General features: G+C 28.7%; 5 protein-coding genes across 5 annotated transcripts; 1 reads left to right on the forward strand and 4 right to left on the reverse strand.

Moving 5' to 3' along the window:
- Nucleotides 1-1,229: 1,229 nt before the first annotated feature.
- Nucleotides 1,230-1,820, reverse strand: GO595_001134 (RNA-binding protein PNO1; the record flags this gene model as incomplete). The annotated part of the gene is made up of 1 exon (XM_067913899.1): nt 1,230-1,820. One exon carries the CDS (start codon nt 1,818-1,820, stop codon nt 1,230-1,232), a length of 591 nt encoding a protein of 196 aa, XP_067778752.1.
- Nucleotides 1,821-4,327: 2,507 nt separating this feature from the next.
- On the reverse strand, nt 4,328-4,720 carry GO595_001135 (uncharacterized protein; the record flags this gene model as incomplete). The annotated part of the gene is made up of 1 exon (XM_067913900.1): nt 4,328-4,720. One exon carries the CDS (start codon nt 4,718-4,720, stop codon nt 4,328-4,330), a length of 393 nt encoding a protein of 130 aa, XP_067778753.1.
- A 134-nt stretch (nt 4,721-4,854) lies between these two features.
- GO595_001136 (60S ribosomal protein L6) lies at nt 4,855-5,319 on the reverse strand (the record flags this gene model as incomplete). Its single annotated transcript, XM_067913901.1, has 1 exon — nt 4,855-5,319. The coding sequence occupies one exon, from the start codon at nt 5,317-5,319 to the stop codon at nt 4,855-4,857; it is 465 nt and encodes a 154-aa protein (XP_067778754.1).
- A 5,901-nt stretch (nt 5,320-11,220) lies between these two features.
- Nucleotides 11,221-12,585, reverse strand: GO595_001137 (Tubulin-tyrosine ligase family protein; the record flags this gene model as incomplete). The annotated part of the gene is made up of 1 exon (XM_067913902.1): nt 11,221-12,585. The coding sequence occupies one exon, from the start codon at nt 12,583-12,585 to the stop codon at nt 11,221-11,223; it is 1,365 nt and encodes a 454-aa protein (XP_067778755.1).
- Nucleotides 12,586-12,909: 324 nt separating this feature from the next.
- GO595_001138 (Myb-like DNA-binding domain containing protein) lies at nt 12,910-13,767 on the forward strand (the record flags this gene model as incomplete). The annotated part of the gene is made up of 1 exon (XM_067913904.1): nt 12,910-13,767. One exon carries the CDS (start codon nt 12,910-12,912, stop codon nt 13,765-13,767), a length of 858 nt encoding a protein of 285 aa, XP_067778756.1.
- Between the last annotated feature and the right edge of the window lie 4,863 nt (nt 13,768-18,630).

Consider the following 18,630-nt stretch of genomic DNA (forward strand, 5'->3'; position numbering starts at 1 on the left):
TCTCAAACATAATCTTTTTCATTAACATTAAATCCTTTTTTGTTTGTTGATTAGAAACCATATTTCCTTTGTTGATTCAAACATATGAATCGTCTTAATTATAATTTGATAAAATCACAGAAGTAATAATAAACTAATAATGAAGAAGCATTAAAATTTTATTTTGATTCAGGAATAAAATTGTATTTTTGCTCCTTTGTTATAACAATTTATATATAAAATATTGTTGATTGCGTTCTCAGAAATGACATGTCATTTAGTTTAAATATTAGAAAAAAAATTTAAGGAAAATTACACAAAATTTATTGAAAGCCTTTCTCGCCGAAAACTTGGATTTTTGGGATACAAAAAATTGAATCATCGTCACCCCAATTATCGATTGGAATTATATCAAATTCGTTGAAGTAAACATGAGACGGAAGTTCAAACGATTGTTTTTCTTTGTTTTGGAGAAGTTTGAATGTTCCAATTTTATTTTCTGACTTTGACTCTTGGTTTCTAAAAACCAAGCAAAAGCTTTTGACTAGGCAACTTTGATTTTTTGTTTCTGAAAAGTCAATTCTGTTGATTGCAGATTGCTTTGGGGATTTAAGAATAAAACGTTGAGATGTCATGAAATTTGAAATCTTTTTAAATAGCCCAGATGGCTTTTCATAATAGAAATAATTTTCTTTTTCATTAAAATTTGTATTCTTTTCAAAATCGATTGGAACACTTATAATCTCTCTTTCTATTTGCTTCAACTTGTCCATATTTTGAAGGTAATTTATTGTGTTCCTTAATTTTTGATCATTTGCTAGCAAAAAATCAAATCTAGATGCAAAATCATTTAAATTTGAAACATGCTTTTGTAATTCTACTTCAATGTTTTCAAGATCATTTAATACATTTTTGGCTTCGTTTAAGCTCATAATTTCTGTCAATTCCTTTGTTAAAACATAAGAAAATAAAACAAAAAGCATTGAGATGTCGACCGTTAATAATGAAGCAAAACTAAAAACAAGCTTTTAAAGCATCAAGCTTTATTTCCATTAAACCATTACCCAAAGTAAACCACACCCGCAAAGTAGCATGCATGGTTACGAAAACAAAGATGTTTTTAAAATTTAAATTTTCATTATTACAACGACCAAAGAACAAATACATTCCAAAATCTTAATAGAAACTTTTATTCAAAGACAGTTATTTTCAAAAATTAAAACTTCGTTGTATATATATTTTATAATCATTTATCCTTGCCTCTTTTGCCAAGATTGGAAATTCCTGAGTTTGGCATATATTTTGTTAGCAGGACTTCCCATGACTAAGTCACAAATAACTCTCTTTGCCATTTTGACGTTATTTATGGTTCCAATGATATGAATTCTTTGATCATTCAATGCTATTCTTGTTCTTGTTGAGTTTTCAATTGCAAACTTAATTTGACCACCTTTACCAGCAATACGTCCAATAGCACGTGATAAATTATCACCATGAAGTGTCTTAATGTCTGTAACAGAGAACTCATCCATATAAATATCATCAAGACGTACAAGTGCAAGTGCATCATTCACTTCAAATCCATTCAAAAAAGCTTTTATGAAATCAACAGCTTTTGTCATGGCATTTGGATTTGTTGTCTGATAACTTGTTTTAAGTTCTATGCAATTAATGTGAGTATTGTAACAAACATTTAACTTTAATTGCTGAACAATTGGTTGGACAATAGCTGGGAAATTGTTCCTTAAAGCGGCACGTCTTTGTGGAGGAACTGGTATTTTTCTGTAATCCTCATTGTTTGGATTTCCAATTTGGTCTTCTTGTAGGTTAGGAACAGACATATTTTGGATTTGTGGATGACCACGAACAAAAACTTTTAACCGAAAAATACTCTGAATTTCAGTTCACATCACCAAAAAAACAAAAAAAAAATTTAATCAAAAAACATTCATCGAAATAGAAACCCCATAAATACAGTCAACATCCAGTAAACTTGCATCAATATGTTATTGATTTGAATAAAATTTTTATTATGATTGATCAATATATATGTTGAAATTACAATATTAAATTTAAAAAGCATAAATGAACATAAAGCATATGTATAATCTTAAAGGAAGTTCGACCATTTAACACGTTATTTGACAAAATTAAGATAAATTTAATGTGCATTATTTGTTGAAAATTTTGTTTTCCTTTAAAAGACAAAATAAACAGTCATCATAAGTCTAGAAAATTATCATAATTATTTTGTGATTTTAATAATTTAAAATAATGATTAAGATTTGAAAAAAGTTTCAGTCTAAAAATTCAATTAGTGTTTGGCTTTGCTTCCATATTTTATTTATGCTATTTGTGGCTTTTTTTCAAAATATGCCAAATTTTAAAAGTGCCAAATTCAAGAAATGAAGAAAAACTTCAGTGATGATGAAGCAGATTATGTTTTTGATTAAAATTTAATATTTTATATTAAAATTTGATATTTATAATTATTTTTTGGAACTCCACTTCATAGAGCAGTACTTGATGGAAATTTTGAAGTTGTCAAAAGACTCATTGAAGAACATTCAATAGATATTAATGCAAAGAATATTTATTTATTGTATTCTCTGTTTATTAAAATGATTTAAAATTTCAAGTTAATTTTTGGTATTAATAAAAATTATATAAAACTGCATTAATGTTTGCGTCATCAAAAGGCCACATTGAAATATTTAAATATCTTCTTGCTCAAGATGAAATTGATGTTAATATTCAAGATATTTATCCAATTTTTTTAAAGTTTATTTTAATGGTTTAGAACTTCTTAAAGAGATTTGGAATTTATGTAAATCATTTAATACCCTCCTTATAATTGAAGCTTGGAATGGTAAAACAGAAATTGTTAAATCGCTTCTTGAATTGAGTTCAATTAATGTTAATTTTAAAGGTTTTTATTTATTGTCTTCCAAGTTTATTTTATTGATTATTAATTTTAAAAAATTATTTGGAAATTATTTAAATTATTTAGAACTGCACTTATGTGGGCTTCTTTATTTAACCATATAAAAATTGTTGAATTACTACTTGAAGATGAATCACTAGATATTAATATAAAGGATTTTTATTTATTTCAATTGATATATATTTCTCTTATTTCGAAATTTTTTCATATAATTTTTGGTAATTATTAATAATATTTGATACAGCTCTTTCGATAGCATCTCAAAAAGGTAATACAGAAATAGTGGAATTACTTCTTGAAGACAATAGAATCGATGTCAATTCCAAAGATATTTATTTGCATTTTTATAATATTTTTTATAATTATTTTATGTTTGGTAACATTATTTGGAAATTCATCAATTTATTTGACACTGCTCTTATGAAAGCAACATCAAATGGTCACGTTGGAATAGTGTTATTACTTCTTAATCATAAAGGAATTAACATTAAAATTACTAATATTTATTTAACATATTTAATATTTGATTCAATGATTTCGAATTTAAATATCATATTTGGAAATTATTAATCTTTTTTGAAACTGCTTTTAAAATAGCAGATGAAAAGAGACAAATCGAAATTTTTGGTTTACTTACTGAAAAAATTAGAGCTTCATATCATATCAATGAAACAGAATTTTCTTCCTCAAATAAATGCACAGGTATCAGAAAATATTATGAATCATAGATGAAGTATAAATAAATGTCGAATAATAAGCATCAACAAATAAATCAAAAATTAAAATGTTCACCTTTCTTAAGAAAATAAATGCTAATAAATTTATTCCATGTCCGTATTTCTAACCAGTAAAAATTATTAAATTATTTTAGATGCTTTTGATTTTATCTAAGGATGCAATGTGGACAGCAATCTAAATGAACTTGATCACATTTTACTAATTTTTTTTTAAAAACTATAACAAAAAAATGAAAGCATATGCTATTAAAACATAATTTTGAAATTATTTAAAAAATGTTAATATTTGCTGACAAAAGATATTTTTGTTTAAAAAAAATTTAGATATATGATTGAGTTGTCGAAAGTTTTGAAAATCTCAAATAGATTGCTAATTTTAAGTTAATGATGTTATACATTACAAAAACAATCAAAGTTCTTATCAGCCAATTCACCAAAAAGTAGATCTAAGTTAAAAATAGTAATGTTTCTTACATCCAACAATTCCTGGAGAAAATAATGGAACTTTATATGTAACGACAGCGTTTTCTGGTCGAAACCTGTTTTTGACATCGGGAGAATCTGTGGATTAAAACGAGTTGTTTCTTCTTCTTTGAGGAGCAATAAATACAGGTAAAGCCAAAGCAATTTGCTTTCAACTAAAAAAAAAAAATAGGTGATTTTTGGTTTACTTCCATCCACCTCCCCATTTCCAAACATTATCCATATATGCGCATCCGGCGCGACATGACTTATCATAATTACTGGAAGATGAATCGCAATCACAGCTGTCGATTCCTACAGTTTCATCATAGAAAGAACATGATGTTTTACATGGTGCTAGGAAATTGCCAAATTCCGATGAATGTTCATCACAATAATCACGGCAACTTGCTGTAACTTCATATCTTGGTGTTGCATTTGATAAAAGTTTTTTAGGAACCTTTTCATAAATTGAATGAGTGCAACCGATCATGCATGCCTTAGTTTCATTTGAAGATTTGAACTTGCGTGAGCAGAAATTAGCACATGCTTTTGTTTTTGAAATTTTAGCAATACACAAAAACAGTAAAGCGAACATCAGACTGAAAGCTTACAGTTAGAAATTTTGTAAACTATACAACTATCAACTGATCGTATGGCATTTGACGCACGATACGTCACCGCTTTTTATATACTTTACACAAGATCAAATTCCGGTTATAGTTGGCGTGTTTAGAATTTCATAAGATGTGGACGGTCTCCAGGCTTGAGAGTAAATGTGCTCTTGAGGTAGTCAACCATTTCTGGAATCTTTTCTGCAGCAGCATTAATTGCAGCAGCAGAACCTGCTTCATCAACATTTCCTATTTCAAGTTTAGTTGATGTAGCAATTAAGAAATCTTGATCAACCTCAATTGGTTTTATAGCTGGTCCATTAACTTTAACAATACCTTTTCCATTATCAGCAAAAACAACACCACGTTTACCTTTGTATTCACCATCAAGAATGATAACAATGGTGCCATTTTGGATAGAATCACGTGTCTTCCTTTCTGGAACAGGGACTTCTTCAGGTTTGATTGGATCGATCTCAGCAGCTACAGCTGGACGTGTTAAAGCAACGCGTGGGATTCCGTGCCATGTTGGTTTTCTTGGATCCTTCTTTTGGATTGGTTGAATGAAAAGGAGTTCGGCCATTACTTTAAAAGGAAAGACCATAACCTCCGTCACTTTTCGGTTCAAAAAGCATGATTTTGTAAACAAAACATTTTCTTTATATTGGGGTGCCTTAACATATGGGAATACGTTAAAAATTTACATTCCACAATAAGGAATCATAGGTATTCAAAATTATGCCATTTAATTCTCTTCTAGAAATACTTGATTTTTCATAGGTTGCTAAATACAAATAAATTCAGATATATATATATATAGCTTTATAAAGCTAATCATATGATATGTCTTATTTTTCTAAAAAAAACATTACTAAATTACATATAAAATTTAATGAAAATATCAATTGTTCCAAAATATCCTATTGATGGCATAAAAAGATTTCATGAATCCAAAAATTTTTGTACAATCAGATCTGATTCATTTATGATATTTTTTTCCCATCATCTAGATAATGTTTTTGGAACACGTACCTACGATGTTTCTAGAAAAATGAATGGCCATTTTTAAGAGAACATAAATATTGCCAAACATTTTTCGTTATTTCGAAACATATAAGTAATAACAAGTTAATATTAACTCCACACATGCTTTGCTATTTCTTTGTGATTTGTAAGAATTTTTGATAAACTTATCCAAGATTCTTTGGTTGATATCATAATTTATAACATACTTTTATAAAAGAATCATTAAATTTGTACTTTATTACATAAGGTTCCTATGATAGGATAGTCTCATTTTTAAACGCACAGTTTTTCCTAAGTTTTTGCTTTGTTATTTCAGCATTTCATTTTTCTGTCTATCCACACAATTTTTCTTTACTTTACTTGCTCATTTTCAATACGTATTTGGTTCCAACGTTTCTTTTCAAAAATTCTAGGGGATGCGGATCAAGTTCTTTGAGCTTTTGTATCCGCTCTTCGCTTCAATCAAGTTCAAAGTAAAAATACCCATCGCTATGCAGTGGATTAAAGTCATAATTATTTTTATGCAATATTTTATTCTCTTGATTCAACCGATGGATGACCCTGAAGATTTTTTCAACGAGCCAAAACGAAGCAATATAGTCATTAAAATGCAGAGCGTTGTTTATTTTTTACCATGGTTTCTTGGAGTATCTTCCTTTCTTTTTGATAACATAGTCATATTCCTAATTCTTTTCGGAACATTTCTCACAATTGTTCACGCAGCCAATCAACATCTCAAGCACAAACCAGTTAATTATTTTGAACTCCAATTTATTACATATTTTATCAATATACTTGTACCAATTTTTTCATTTATCCAATATTTTCGAATTGTCTTTATAATTGAAAAAATAGTACAATCTTATGATACTACATCATGGGTTTCATTAGTTTTTAGCATTATGAATTTTTTATTTTATGGTTTTTATCATTTATTAAATTCACTTTTTATAGAACCATTTTCATTTGTAATTAAATCGATATTAGATATCTATGAAGGTAAATCGAATATTATATTATATTTTATTAGCTCATTATTTTGCATATTTTATCTTTTGTTTGACTTTTTTACCAATTTTTTTGTGAAATTAATTTTATTTATAGCATCAGTAGTTTTAACGGTCGCTCTCTTTTACCTACGATTTTACCTCACATGTCATGTATCATTATTTGGTGATTTTTTTGAATTAACACCAATGTTATTTTTTTGTGTTTTATTTTTAGCACGATTATTTTTTAATCCCCCTATATTTGCCATTGTTTTAATTGAAGTTATTGTTATTGTATTTACAATCTTAATATTACATTTTGGAGCAAAAATTAAGCTACGACAAGCTTTACATTTGTTTTCAGTCTTTATATCAAATGAAACACATAGTACTAAAGATCCATCTAATTATATTTCAACATCAGCAGCATCAATGATACGAGTATTAATTAAAACTAATTCAGATCCATCAATTTTTGTTCGATATATGAATTCACAAAAACATTTAAGTAAAAGCACTTCTGTAATGCTTGAGATCATACGCTTTTTATCATTATTTCCAAGTCGAAGGAACTCTATGTATAATGAATTAATACAACTTTCAAGTAATTCATTATTTGATCGTTTTACGATATATTTTTTTGGGAAAAAATTAAAATCATTATTAAATGGTTTTAATGATATTAAACAAGGATCAATACATTTATTACAACGTTCATACATAATCCATCATTCATTATTCTGGAAGATGAGATATGAAAATCGAAAATGGTCAGCATTAAAAGAAGCATTTTCATCTGCATATTATTACATCGAACTTTATTATGAAATCACAAGTTTACTTGAACGATATCCATTTGATGATAATTTATTTATACAATATCATCAATTTCTTTTAATTGCTTGTGGTGATTATGATTGTTCATTAAAGAGCAAACAAATTGCAACTGATTTAAATGGTAATCGATCAGCAATTCCAGATCCTTTATTACATCCAATGTTATCATATAATCCACGAATAATGCAATTTTGTAATGATGAAGAACTTAAATTAGGATATTATTCGACATCTAATTTTAAACAAAATACATCATTTCAAAGTATGAGTAATACAAGTCAAGCGAATACATCAAATTATGGGAAACAAAACTCAAAACAAAGTCAAGTTGAACATAGTTCTAAAAATGAAGAGAGTTCGAATGTTAGTATTGCGAACAAATTAAAAGATAATTCTAATGAGCCACCAATTGCTTCATTTATTAAAGTATCAAATAGATTAATACCAATTTATCCAATTATTCATATGGTTATACCATTTTTGTTTTTAATTTTGTTCTTGTTTCATTCGAAGCCTATGGAAGATAGTGTTTATTCCAAAGCATTAAAAGCATCGAAATTAATTAATCAAAGTGTTGAACAATATCAATCATCGATATGTTCTTTATACATTGGAATTAGTTCTAATTTTAATGGGATAACAAATTATTCGAATTATAGTAATTTTTCACAATGTATAATTGAAATTTCACGGATTTTAAATATATTTCAAGATTTTACTAATTTATTACCTGCTATTTCAACATCATTAGATTTTTCATCTGAAATTTTATTTGATTTGTTTCAATCTCATTTCATTAATAGTACTGATGTATGTCATATATTACGTACATTAGAAACCACAATGATCAATAATATTATTACTGATTTTAATATAATAACTACACAAGTTAATGAAATTGATTCAAGTGTTACATATATACAAGAAACAGTTGAACGGAAATATTTAATATATTATATAATATTAACTGAGTTTATAATCGCATTAATATTTATCATTGGTTATTTAATTATATTATTATTACAAGTGAATAAAGTTTTTTCGAAAGAAGATCCAAAAGTTATTGAGTTCTTACAATCACATTCAAGACTTTTATTAATGATGTTTGAACAAGTATATGAATCATGGGAACATTTAACATCTTTTATACCGATTATTCAAAATGATAAATCGACTGATTGGAATTTTGATCCTACACAAGCATATTTACAATCATCATCACATTTATCAGGTGCCAAATTTTCGTCAGGTTTTATGAATAGTATGAATAATAATGAAGAATCTAATACATCACCAAAACAATTAACACGACCTACAAATCATTCGAATAATAAATCCGCAACTGAATCTACTGATCAAAGTGAATATTCCGGTTTTGATCTCAGTGAAAAGCAACAAAATCTCGTTTTATTATCATTCACAGGTGCAATTAATCAACCTTATGATAATCAACATGAGAAAGGATCATTTCATCCAATAAGTTTATCACGTAGTTCAAGTCATAAAGGTTCTGATATATCATCAGAGAATAATGTTTCACAAGATGTAAATCATGATGACGAAGATATTCAATTATATGGTTTAGAAGAAGATAATGTCGAATCATTAATTGATGATACTATTAAGAAAACTAATAAGTCATGGATATTTATTCCTTGTTTCATATTCATTCATTGGTTATTAATATGTTTCTGTTTCATCATATTTTTGATTCCGATTAATTTAAGATATGTATATAAACTTAGTACTATTTCTCATGTGAAAGATATAAAATTCCAAATGAATAACGTGTTGGATTTAACAAAGGCTTCTTTCTCTACTTTGTTTTATAATACTTCATGTTTCGACGTGATTAATAACTCTTATAGTCATTTGGTTAACTCTTCAAGTGAAGTTACTAATTTGTTTAATACAAGAGTTTGCTTATATTTACATGGTTTAACTTGTTTAACTCCCGCGCATAATGCTGAGTTAGCTATGAATGATCAATATTTTAATGATAGGAATTCTTCTATCATGCAATATATCCCTTTCTTTGTGCATTTTACGATATCTGCCTTTAAAAACATTTATCAGCCGTATTTCTTTAGGATGGCTTCTGAACCCATTTCGTGTTTTTATTGTTTTATCATTTGTATAATATTTATTTGTATTACAATAATAATTTATGGTGTAAATAGACAGAAATTAATTATGAGAGGTTTTAACTCCCTTTTTAATTTCCCAGAGGAATTCTTGGCTCAAAAGAAAAAAATCGAAACTACAGAAGAAAAAAAGTCAGAACCGCAGCTATCGTCGGCGGTTCTGGTCGTTACATCCGTTGAAAATTCAGATGAAATTTATTCAATTTCTTCAAACTCAGTAACCGTTTTGGGCGCTAAACCTTCAGAATTCATATCAAGAAAACTTAATAAAGTGTTCCCTTTGATCCATAATGATAACCCAGATGTGGAATTTAGAGAACACTTAATGCCTGATAAAAAAACTAGAAAAATTTTTAGATCTTATACTGACCATATTGGTCAAATTTCAAAAACATTAATGATCGAAGAACAAAGACCAAATTCACAAAGAAAAGATGAACAACTTACGAATAAATTAATGGAATTTATACCGCCATACTTTGCTAAAAAGTTTGGTGACGAAAATATTAGATCAACAACATTTAATAACTCAATATTAATCATAATGAGCCTTTCAGAAAATCTAACATCGGCTGTTAATGATAGAGTTACGTCAACAATTAATCATCAAATAATGAATTATTCTCATTCAATGATCTTATTAGAATCTTCTGGCGGTAGAATGGCTTTCACTTCGTTCAGTAATGTACAACCATTGGTAGCTTTACTCTTCTTGAGAGATATTCTTAATGATTGCAAAGCTTTGGCAAGACAAAACCCATCAATGTTTGCGCCCGTTAATTTTATCGTTACAAAATTTGACAATCTGACGGTGACCGTTAATGACAAACCAGAACCTGTTTTGGAAATAACACCAAATATTGATGAGTTAAAAGAGGCAATAATGCATTTAAATAATAACTATATTTTCATTAATGATCAGTTGTTGAATATGTTTCCTGGAATTCCAGTTCATGAACAAAAGATGGAATTCTCTCAGCAAACATCTGAATTCGACTCTTTTCTTTTCGATGACTTCTTAAAGTTTTTCACAAATAATGTATAATTTGTAAATAAAAAATTGTTTATAATAAAAGGATTCTGTGAAATTTTACAACAATTTATAATGTTATCTGTAAAATTATGTGATCTAAGAAATAAAAAGCAACCATAAACATTTTCCATAAATAAGGTTGGTAAAAAAGTTGATCGCTGATGGCATATTCTATATCATTTTTCATCATCGATAATATGAGGATGTCATTTATTTCTTTATAGGTAATGGATGTTTGACCTTCGATTTCGACAAACCAGCAGATGATATTAAACGTTGTATGCATTTGAACAAGACATCCATGGCTTGCCCATTTTTGTTAAATATCAACATAAAATTGATAAAATATTACTAGTTAATGTTTTATAATGTTTTTCATCTTAAGCAGATGCACACCATCGCTATGAAACAGTTAAAAAGTAAGAGAAGCATATATAAGCGGCTACAGTTTATATTTATTCTAGTATTTCTTGGAAATATTTCCCGTTTTCTTGTAAATATTGACTTTTTTCATCTTCACTCATTAGAATCCATTTTTGTAACGCAATGTCTGCTTTTGTTGGCTGCTTTAACAAAGAACCGTGTGATTCAATTCTTTCTCTCACTGGGAAAACGCATCTGAAATCACCGCATCTTTGTAGTGTTATTTCATATTCATAGATAACTGCGATTTCTGCTGCGTTTTCGGGTTCGAATTTGGTGATCAAGTCATGGACGGTTGGAACGGCTTCTGACGGTTTTGGTATCATGCCGATGTTAAATAGGTCGCGCACAACAGGCGCCTTGACATACATATCAAGTTTCGAAGATGTGCCCAGAGCTGGAGTTACATTGACTTCAAGGACATAGGGGTTTCCATCAGAATCAAGCATTACATCAAATCCAAACATTTCAAATGATAGTCTATGATTGTTCTGCGACATGAAAGTTTCTCTGGATGCTATCAAGACAGTTACAATGGCGTCTTCAATCTGACTTCGGACTTTATTTGAATCATAGCCATGCTCATCAAGATAAGGCCAAAATGGATTATGCGTCCATTTGTTTCCTTTCCCATCTTCAGAGAGATCATCTGTTGCTTTGAATAATGGATTATGTCTATTGATTGAAAAGTTGGTCAAATGCGCTGATACATTGTCTATATCTTCCACGTTTTCTTCGTACTTCTCTGTTGCAAGACGAACCAATCCGTTCTTGTGTATATAGATTTGAAGAGGATCTAATGAAGTAACTGCAACATAAAATCTGAGGTCAAATTTAAGTCCATTTATAAGCATTGGATTGGAAATATATCTTTGGATTATACACTTGCTGCTCTTTTTTGGTAAATCTCGAATGACATGAATTCCTTCACCACGAGCACCACCGCCTGGCTTGGATATCCATAACTCTGATGTAGGGAAAGCTTTTTCCAGTTGTTCCCACTCATTTGGGAGAAGAAAAGATTGAGGATAAAAAGATGGAAAAGAACCAGTTCTTTCTGCAAAATTTGTCATTACATGGTGATAACCAGACTTTGAGCCTAATGAAAATGTTTTGTTATAATGAGTAAGTCTTTGATATGGTTTGAGTTTGGCATATGTTGTGCTATCTAAAGGGCCTCCATAAATCAAATTACCTTTAAGAAGTGTTTCTGTCTCGACGAAACCAGATTTACGGAGAGTTGCATGAACAAGTCTTGCTGCATATCCTTTCCGAGAATAATATCTTTCCTCTTTATCTTCAACTGGTGGATCACCTTCCATTCGGAAACTAAAAAATGATAGTGGATATGGATTCTCTTTTTGATATTCTTGGAATGCTCGGCTACTTGTGTTCATCAAACACTGATTTTAGAGGTGGGTGCTTGACCAGATAAAACCGTCGGTATCGTTCGTATCGTCTGACTTTATCAAAACAGTTTTATTTTTTAGTCTGAATGACTCCAAGCAATAGTTTGAAATGTATACTCAAAACAATCTTTTAAACGTTTTATACTGAAAATGATGATTTATGTTTTCTATTAAACTCGGCTCCTTTAAAAGAGATTTCGACACGGTGACCGTTATGGTCGTCTGACGACATTTTCGAATTTTTTCTGTTTAACCGTTTATCAAAAAAGGCGCCAAAAAGAAAAAACGGAAAGCTAACGGTCATTTAATTCAATGGGTTTAACGGTTTCTGTGATTTCAAAATTAAATCCACAAATGCTTGCAGAAACATCAGCACCAACTGAACCTCCACCAGCGCTTGCTCCGACTCGTACTCGAAATAGGATGCGTTCAGGAGTTTCAAAATGGACACCAGAAGAAGATGAGCTTTTAGCTAAGCTTGTTCAACAATCTGAAGACTGGGCACAAATAGCAACTAATTTCCCGAACAAAACAGCTAAACAGGTTCTTGCCCATTGGAAGAAAGTTGCTAACCCATCTATTGTCCGCGGGTCATGGAGTTATGCTGAGGATCAAACAATCATTAACTGGGTAAATACAAACGGTCCAACTAAGTGGTGCTCACTTGCTGAGCTCCTTCCAGGTCGCATTGCAAAACAATGTCGAGAGAGGTGGTGTAATCATTTGAATCCAGAAATCAAAAAGGAACCTTTTACCCCTGAAGAGGACAGAATAATATTAACTACTATACAACAGATAGGGAAGAAGTGGGCTGAGATTGCTAAGCTCCTTCCAGGTCGTACAGATAATTCGGTCAAAAACAGATGGAACTCGACTCTTAAGAAGAAAACATCTTCGCTCGAAGAATTGCAAGTGAATCCTATAGATCCTGCAATGACAGAACTAATGCAACATGAGGGAATTAGTAATAATTCAAACGATGTCTCACTTCAAAACATTCCAATAACTGCAGAGGCATCAGAAACATTGGCATCGCTAATGCAAAATGGCCAAATTGATCCTAATACACTTAATAATATGCAAATTGACCAAATAGCCTCTGCAATTGCAGGTCCACAAAATGAAGCAGTACAAAATAATGAACAAAAGGAAGGAGAACAAAATAATTAAAATGCTTTTGAATTCAAACATACGTTTGATTATGTTTTTAAAATATGTTAAAAGTTTTTAAAGAAAAACTTGCTGTTTAAGAAATGCATGAGTTTGAATGGAAAATAATTTAAAGAATGTTTTCCTTAAGGTAACACACATTCGCCTTAAGTTTCCTATTCTTTTCATTAAAATCAAAACATTACAAAAAGTGATAAGCTTATTTTTGTTCAATAAAATGTTGATTCTTAGGTTATCAAACCTATACTTATTTCATTCATAATCACTCAAGCTAATGAAGTTAAAATTTAAGTTTACTATTTAACATAATGCGTTTAAATATAATTACCTTGAATTTAAACTTTTATCAAAAATTACAAAATAAAAACATTTTCATAATGAAAATTAATATATAATAAAATTAAAAGCTCTTTAAAACGATCCGATATTTATAATTTAAGCATAATTTTTTCATGATAACTAAATAATTCTAAATTACTATTAACTCTGTTTTAAAAAATATTTTCCTTTTAATTATCATAACAATATTTTTAATTAAAAAAAAATATTTTAAACAAAAACAATTTATTCCAAAATATATTTTATAAAAATTTCATTAACTTTTACTTCCAAACTGTACATTAAATAAATTTGTTCAACTCCTCCAAGAAGTTATTTGGTGTCAGCATCTTTGTGCACCCATAAATCACCCCCACGCCAGCGCTTTTATTTTCCTCATTTATCCAATACACGCCGTCAGCCTCTGCGACACATCCGCTTCCCACCACGAACGCGATAACATTTTTTGGTTTCACATTTATACTCACTGCATCATTTCCTAATGGATCGATCACTTTCAAATTTTTATAATTTCCGTTAATCACTTTCTTAATTTTATTTACAATTGGATAATATTTTCGGAATTCATATTCATCTTCGCCGTATTTACTTTCGAAGAATTCCTTTAAACTTCCGGAAGATTTCTTCAGTACTTTTAACCTTTCGAATTCCATTTTGTCAAGTAATTGAAAAACAATATTCGGAATATCAATTGGAGATTGTTTTAATTTTTCGATATTATCTTGTGAAAGAGTATCGAAAAGATATGAAATGAGTATAATACGTTCGCGATCATTTATATCTTTTATTGTATTTAATGTTTTTTGTAATTCTGAAAAATCGCCTGATATACGTGAAAACATATGAAACTCTTCTTTCAAAAGCAAATGTTTATGTTTCGCTGGTTCTATCATAGAATTACATATTTCTGTATGTAATGCACTAATGTCTTGTTTGGAAATAATTGAATCTCGTTGTGAGAACATAACTGCAGCATTACTTTTAATTGATTCGATTTGCTTCTGAAGTTTTGTTACATATTTATTTGTGTTATTAAGGACATCACCAAATAATAAATGTTGATTTTCATACCAAAATGAATCATTATTTTCATCTAAAGTATGTTCTTCGCCTTTGATAGTAATATGATTAATAGAATCTTTTGTAAGAATATCATTAACAAGTGAGCCATATGTAAAACTATGATGAAGTGGAATTGCTATATCACTACTTCGATTAAATAACAATAGTAACGGTCGCGATTCAGAGCGTATTAAAGTTTTGGGAAGTTTACTTAGCTTGGCGGTTAATTTTGATGCTAAATTCTCTAATATGGGAGAATCTAATTGATATGCAATGTATGGAATTTCCCCAAAGGTGGCAGACACTGAAATAAGCTTTTTAGTTATTATGTCATATGCTTTGTTTAAATCAGATTCAGTGGCATTGAACGAAAATAATGATTTGTTAAGTGAGTCATCTGGTAAAATTTCGAAAACAATATGATCAATAACTTTAAAGTCTATATGTTGATCAAATATATTTTTAATTGAATTGCAATTCGAACTTTTAGAAATAAGCTCAGCTAATTTATGAAGATTATTTTTGCTAACTTTAGATGTAAAATTAATACTTACTTCGTCATAAAGACCTTCTGAAATATCTTTCGAAATTTTTTCGAGATTAGAAAAAGTGGAATCAACAAAATATATTGTAGAAACATTCTCGATTTTTGTACGAGGGGTGTCTATGTGTGAATGAAAAGTAATTCCAAAGTTTGATAATAAATCAGGATCAAAGTATGATGTCAAAATTGAAAGACCAGCATCATCATATATTAAAATCTTCCATTTTTGATTTGATTGCTTTGTTTCATTGATGTTGAGAATTTTTTCTAGTTTTGATTTTTGTCTTTCTCTGAGCATATTATGAAATGCTATGTGAAAATTTCTATTGGGGTGCCCCTTAAGACAAAATTTGGCATTTTCAATATTGAAAAAATCATTTTCTCCTTATATTAATACATAAGTTTATCATTATTTCTCGCTGAAAATATAAATTTTAAAATAAAAAAAAATCTATTTATTTACATTAACATCAATACATTTATTCGAGTTCCGTTGACCATTCTCCCATAATTGGAGCAATTGGAATATGAACGAATATTGGTGAATGCATTCCGCAGAAAGGGCAACCATCTGCTTCTGAATCACGACCCAAGTCAATTTGTGTATTTTTTATTTTTGAATATAAACTATTACAGCAAATCTTATGAAACACATGTCCGCACGAAAAAACAGAAACAAAACCTTTTCCAAGTGCATTTTTGCAAGCGCTACACATGTCACTTTTTGTAATGTTTTTATTTATTTTGTGAATTATAACTTTTTTCTGTTCGATTTCTTGGATTAGTTTTGTTTCTTCTCTGTTTTTAACAATATTTCTCATTTCATTGTCTAATTTAGCGCCGGCCATTTTTAGAAAACCGGAAATTTCACCAAAACTTTTATTTGATGAATTTTGTAGTTCATTAATTAAATTATTAAAAATTTCATTTTGTTCATTTTTATCAATTTTATTTAAACTTTTTGATTTTATATTTCCAGACTTTAGTTTCGATCTACAAAATTTATATTCATCTTCTAAACCAAGATATTCAGCAACGAAAGCAGCTTTTTCCCAATTTTCATTTGTTTTTAATTGCTCATATATATAAAATGGGTTTTTAAAATGTTTAATGTTATCAATTTCATTATTTAATGAATTACTATATAAACCGAAGAATGAAAATTGTGCGCAAATTCTTTCGATATTTTCTTTATCGATTTGTGAAATATTTTGAATGATGAAAGGAATTGCTGAAAAATTATCATCTTTAGTAAGTAATGTAAGTGATAAATTTGGCCATTTTTTAATTAATTTTGAAATCGGTGCATTTTCGGTTCCAAATTTTTTAATAAGAATTAAAACTTGATTTAAATTAAGTTTACATTCTTCAAAAATTTGTAATGAAATTCGTTCTTCAAGAATATTATAAGCTGAAACAAACCTATAAATTTCTGATTGTTTATTATTCTTTAAAAGAATTTTATATAATTGTTCAAATGAAACAATCGAATTATTGGATTTCAAATTAAATAATAGAAGTGGTGACATTTCCGTTGTGTTCTCTTCAGGTAATTTCGAATATTGTTCAACTAAAAATGGTAATAATATTTGGTCAAGTTCGGGATTTTGTTGTAAAATTTTTATTGTTTCTACAAACCTAAATGTTGGATTTTCTGATTTATATAATGATATTAATTGATTTGAAATAATTTGTTTCTTATTTAAACGTGGAAATGTGATATGAAAAAGTGAATTTGATGTATAACAAAAAACATTTTCATCTTTTTGAAATATTCCAATTATATCATTTAAATGTAAATATGCTTCAAGTAATAATGTATCAAGTGAAAAGGATTCAATAAAATCTTTAAAACAAATAATAAAATGATTATCTACAACCAAAATTTGAATAATTTTGTTTGGAAGAGTTTCACTTTTTGAAAAGCATGAATTGTGATGTAAAAACATCAAATTGTTGTTGGAATCAAGAGAATTTAGATTTATGCGTGAAATACCTTCATCAGTAGAAAAATACACAAAGTTACCACTTGGTCGAAGTGAATAAATTGCCATCGAAAATAGTTGTTTGAATGATATTACATCTTGTGTAATATCACAATAATAAAGCCCAGTATCGCTAATAACAAAGAGAATTTGTGGTGGTACAAAAAGAATTTGTTTAGAACCTTCAATTTTATAAATTGGATTTTTTGAATTTATTGTACACTTGAATATTTGTTGTGAAGTATCCAAAATAAGGAAATACTTATTGTCAACCCATTCAAAATCCAAAACATTTTCGAATTGAAAAACATTAAAATTATCTGATGATATAATTTGGTATAAAACACATTTATGATCCAAATAAATAACTGCAACAGAATGACCATCTAAACTTGGAAATATGGAATTGATTTTGGAATCGTGTTGATTCGCAAAAAAATGAGAAAATGAATTTGAAGAATATTTAAAATCCCCATTTTTTGCAAATTCAATTTCCCATTCGTTATTAATCTGCAGAAAAGTAATTCCTTCGGGAAATTCTCTGATAGTTTCTATTTCGAAAGTGGGAATTTTCTGCATAATGTTGAATTTCCTGATTGACAAAAAATATTGAATAAAAATAATTTGGCAAAATAATTTTTTTTCACCAATAGTTCCATCATTTATCATATTTCTTAAGGCGATGATATAGAATCATAACATTATCACATTCAAAGCAAAGCACAGAACACAAAATAAATGCAATTTTAATTTATCAAATTATCATAATTAAAATCAAATGAAAAACAATGACTCACAACACCACAAGTATTCTTATACCGAAAACTTACTGAGTTTAATGTTGATCATGTTATGAAAGATAAAAAGTATGTTGGCAGACCAACGAGCTATCCATGAAAAACAATCAAAGAAGCTAGAATCCTGCCTTGTTGT

The sequence above is a fragment of the Histomonas meleagridis genome, assembly GCF_020186115.1.
Source record: "Histomonas meleagridis strain 2922-C6/04-10x chromosome Unknown contig_12, whole genome shotgun sequence".
Lineage (NCBI taxonomy): Eukaryota > Parabasalia > Tritrichomonadida > Dientamoebidae > Histomonas > Histomonas meleagridis.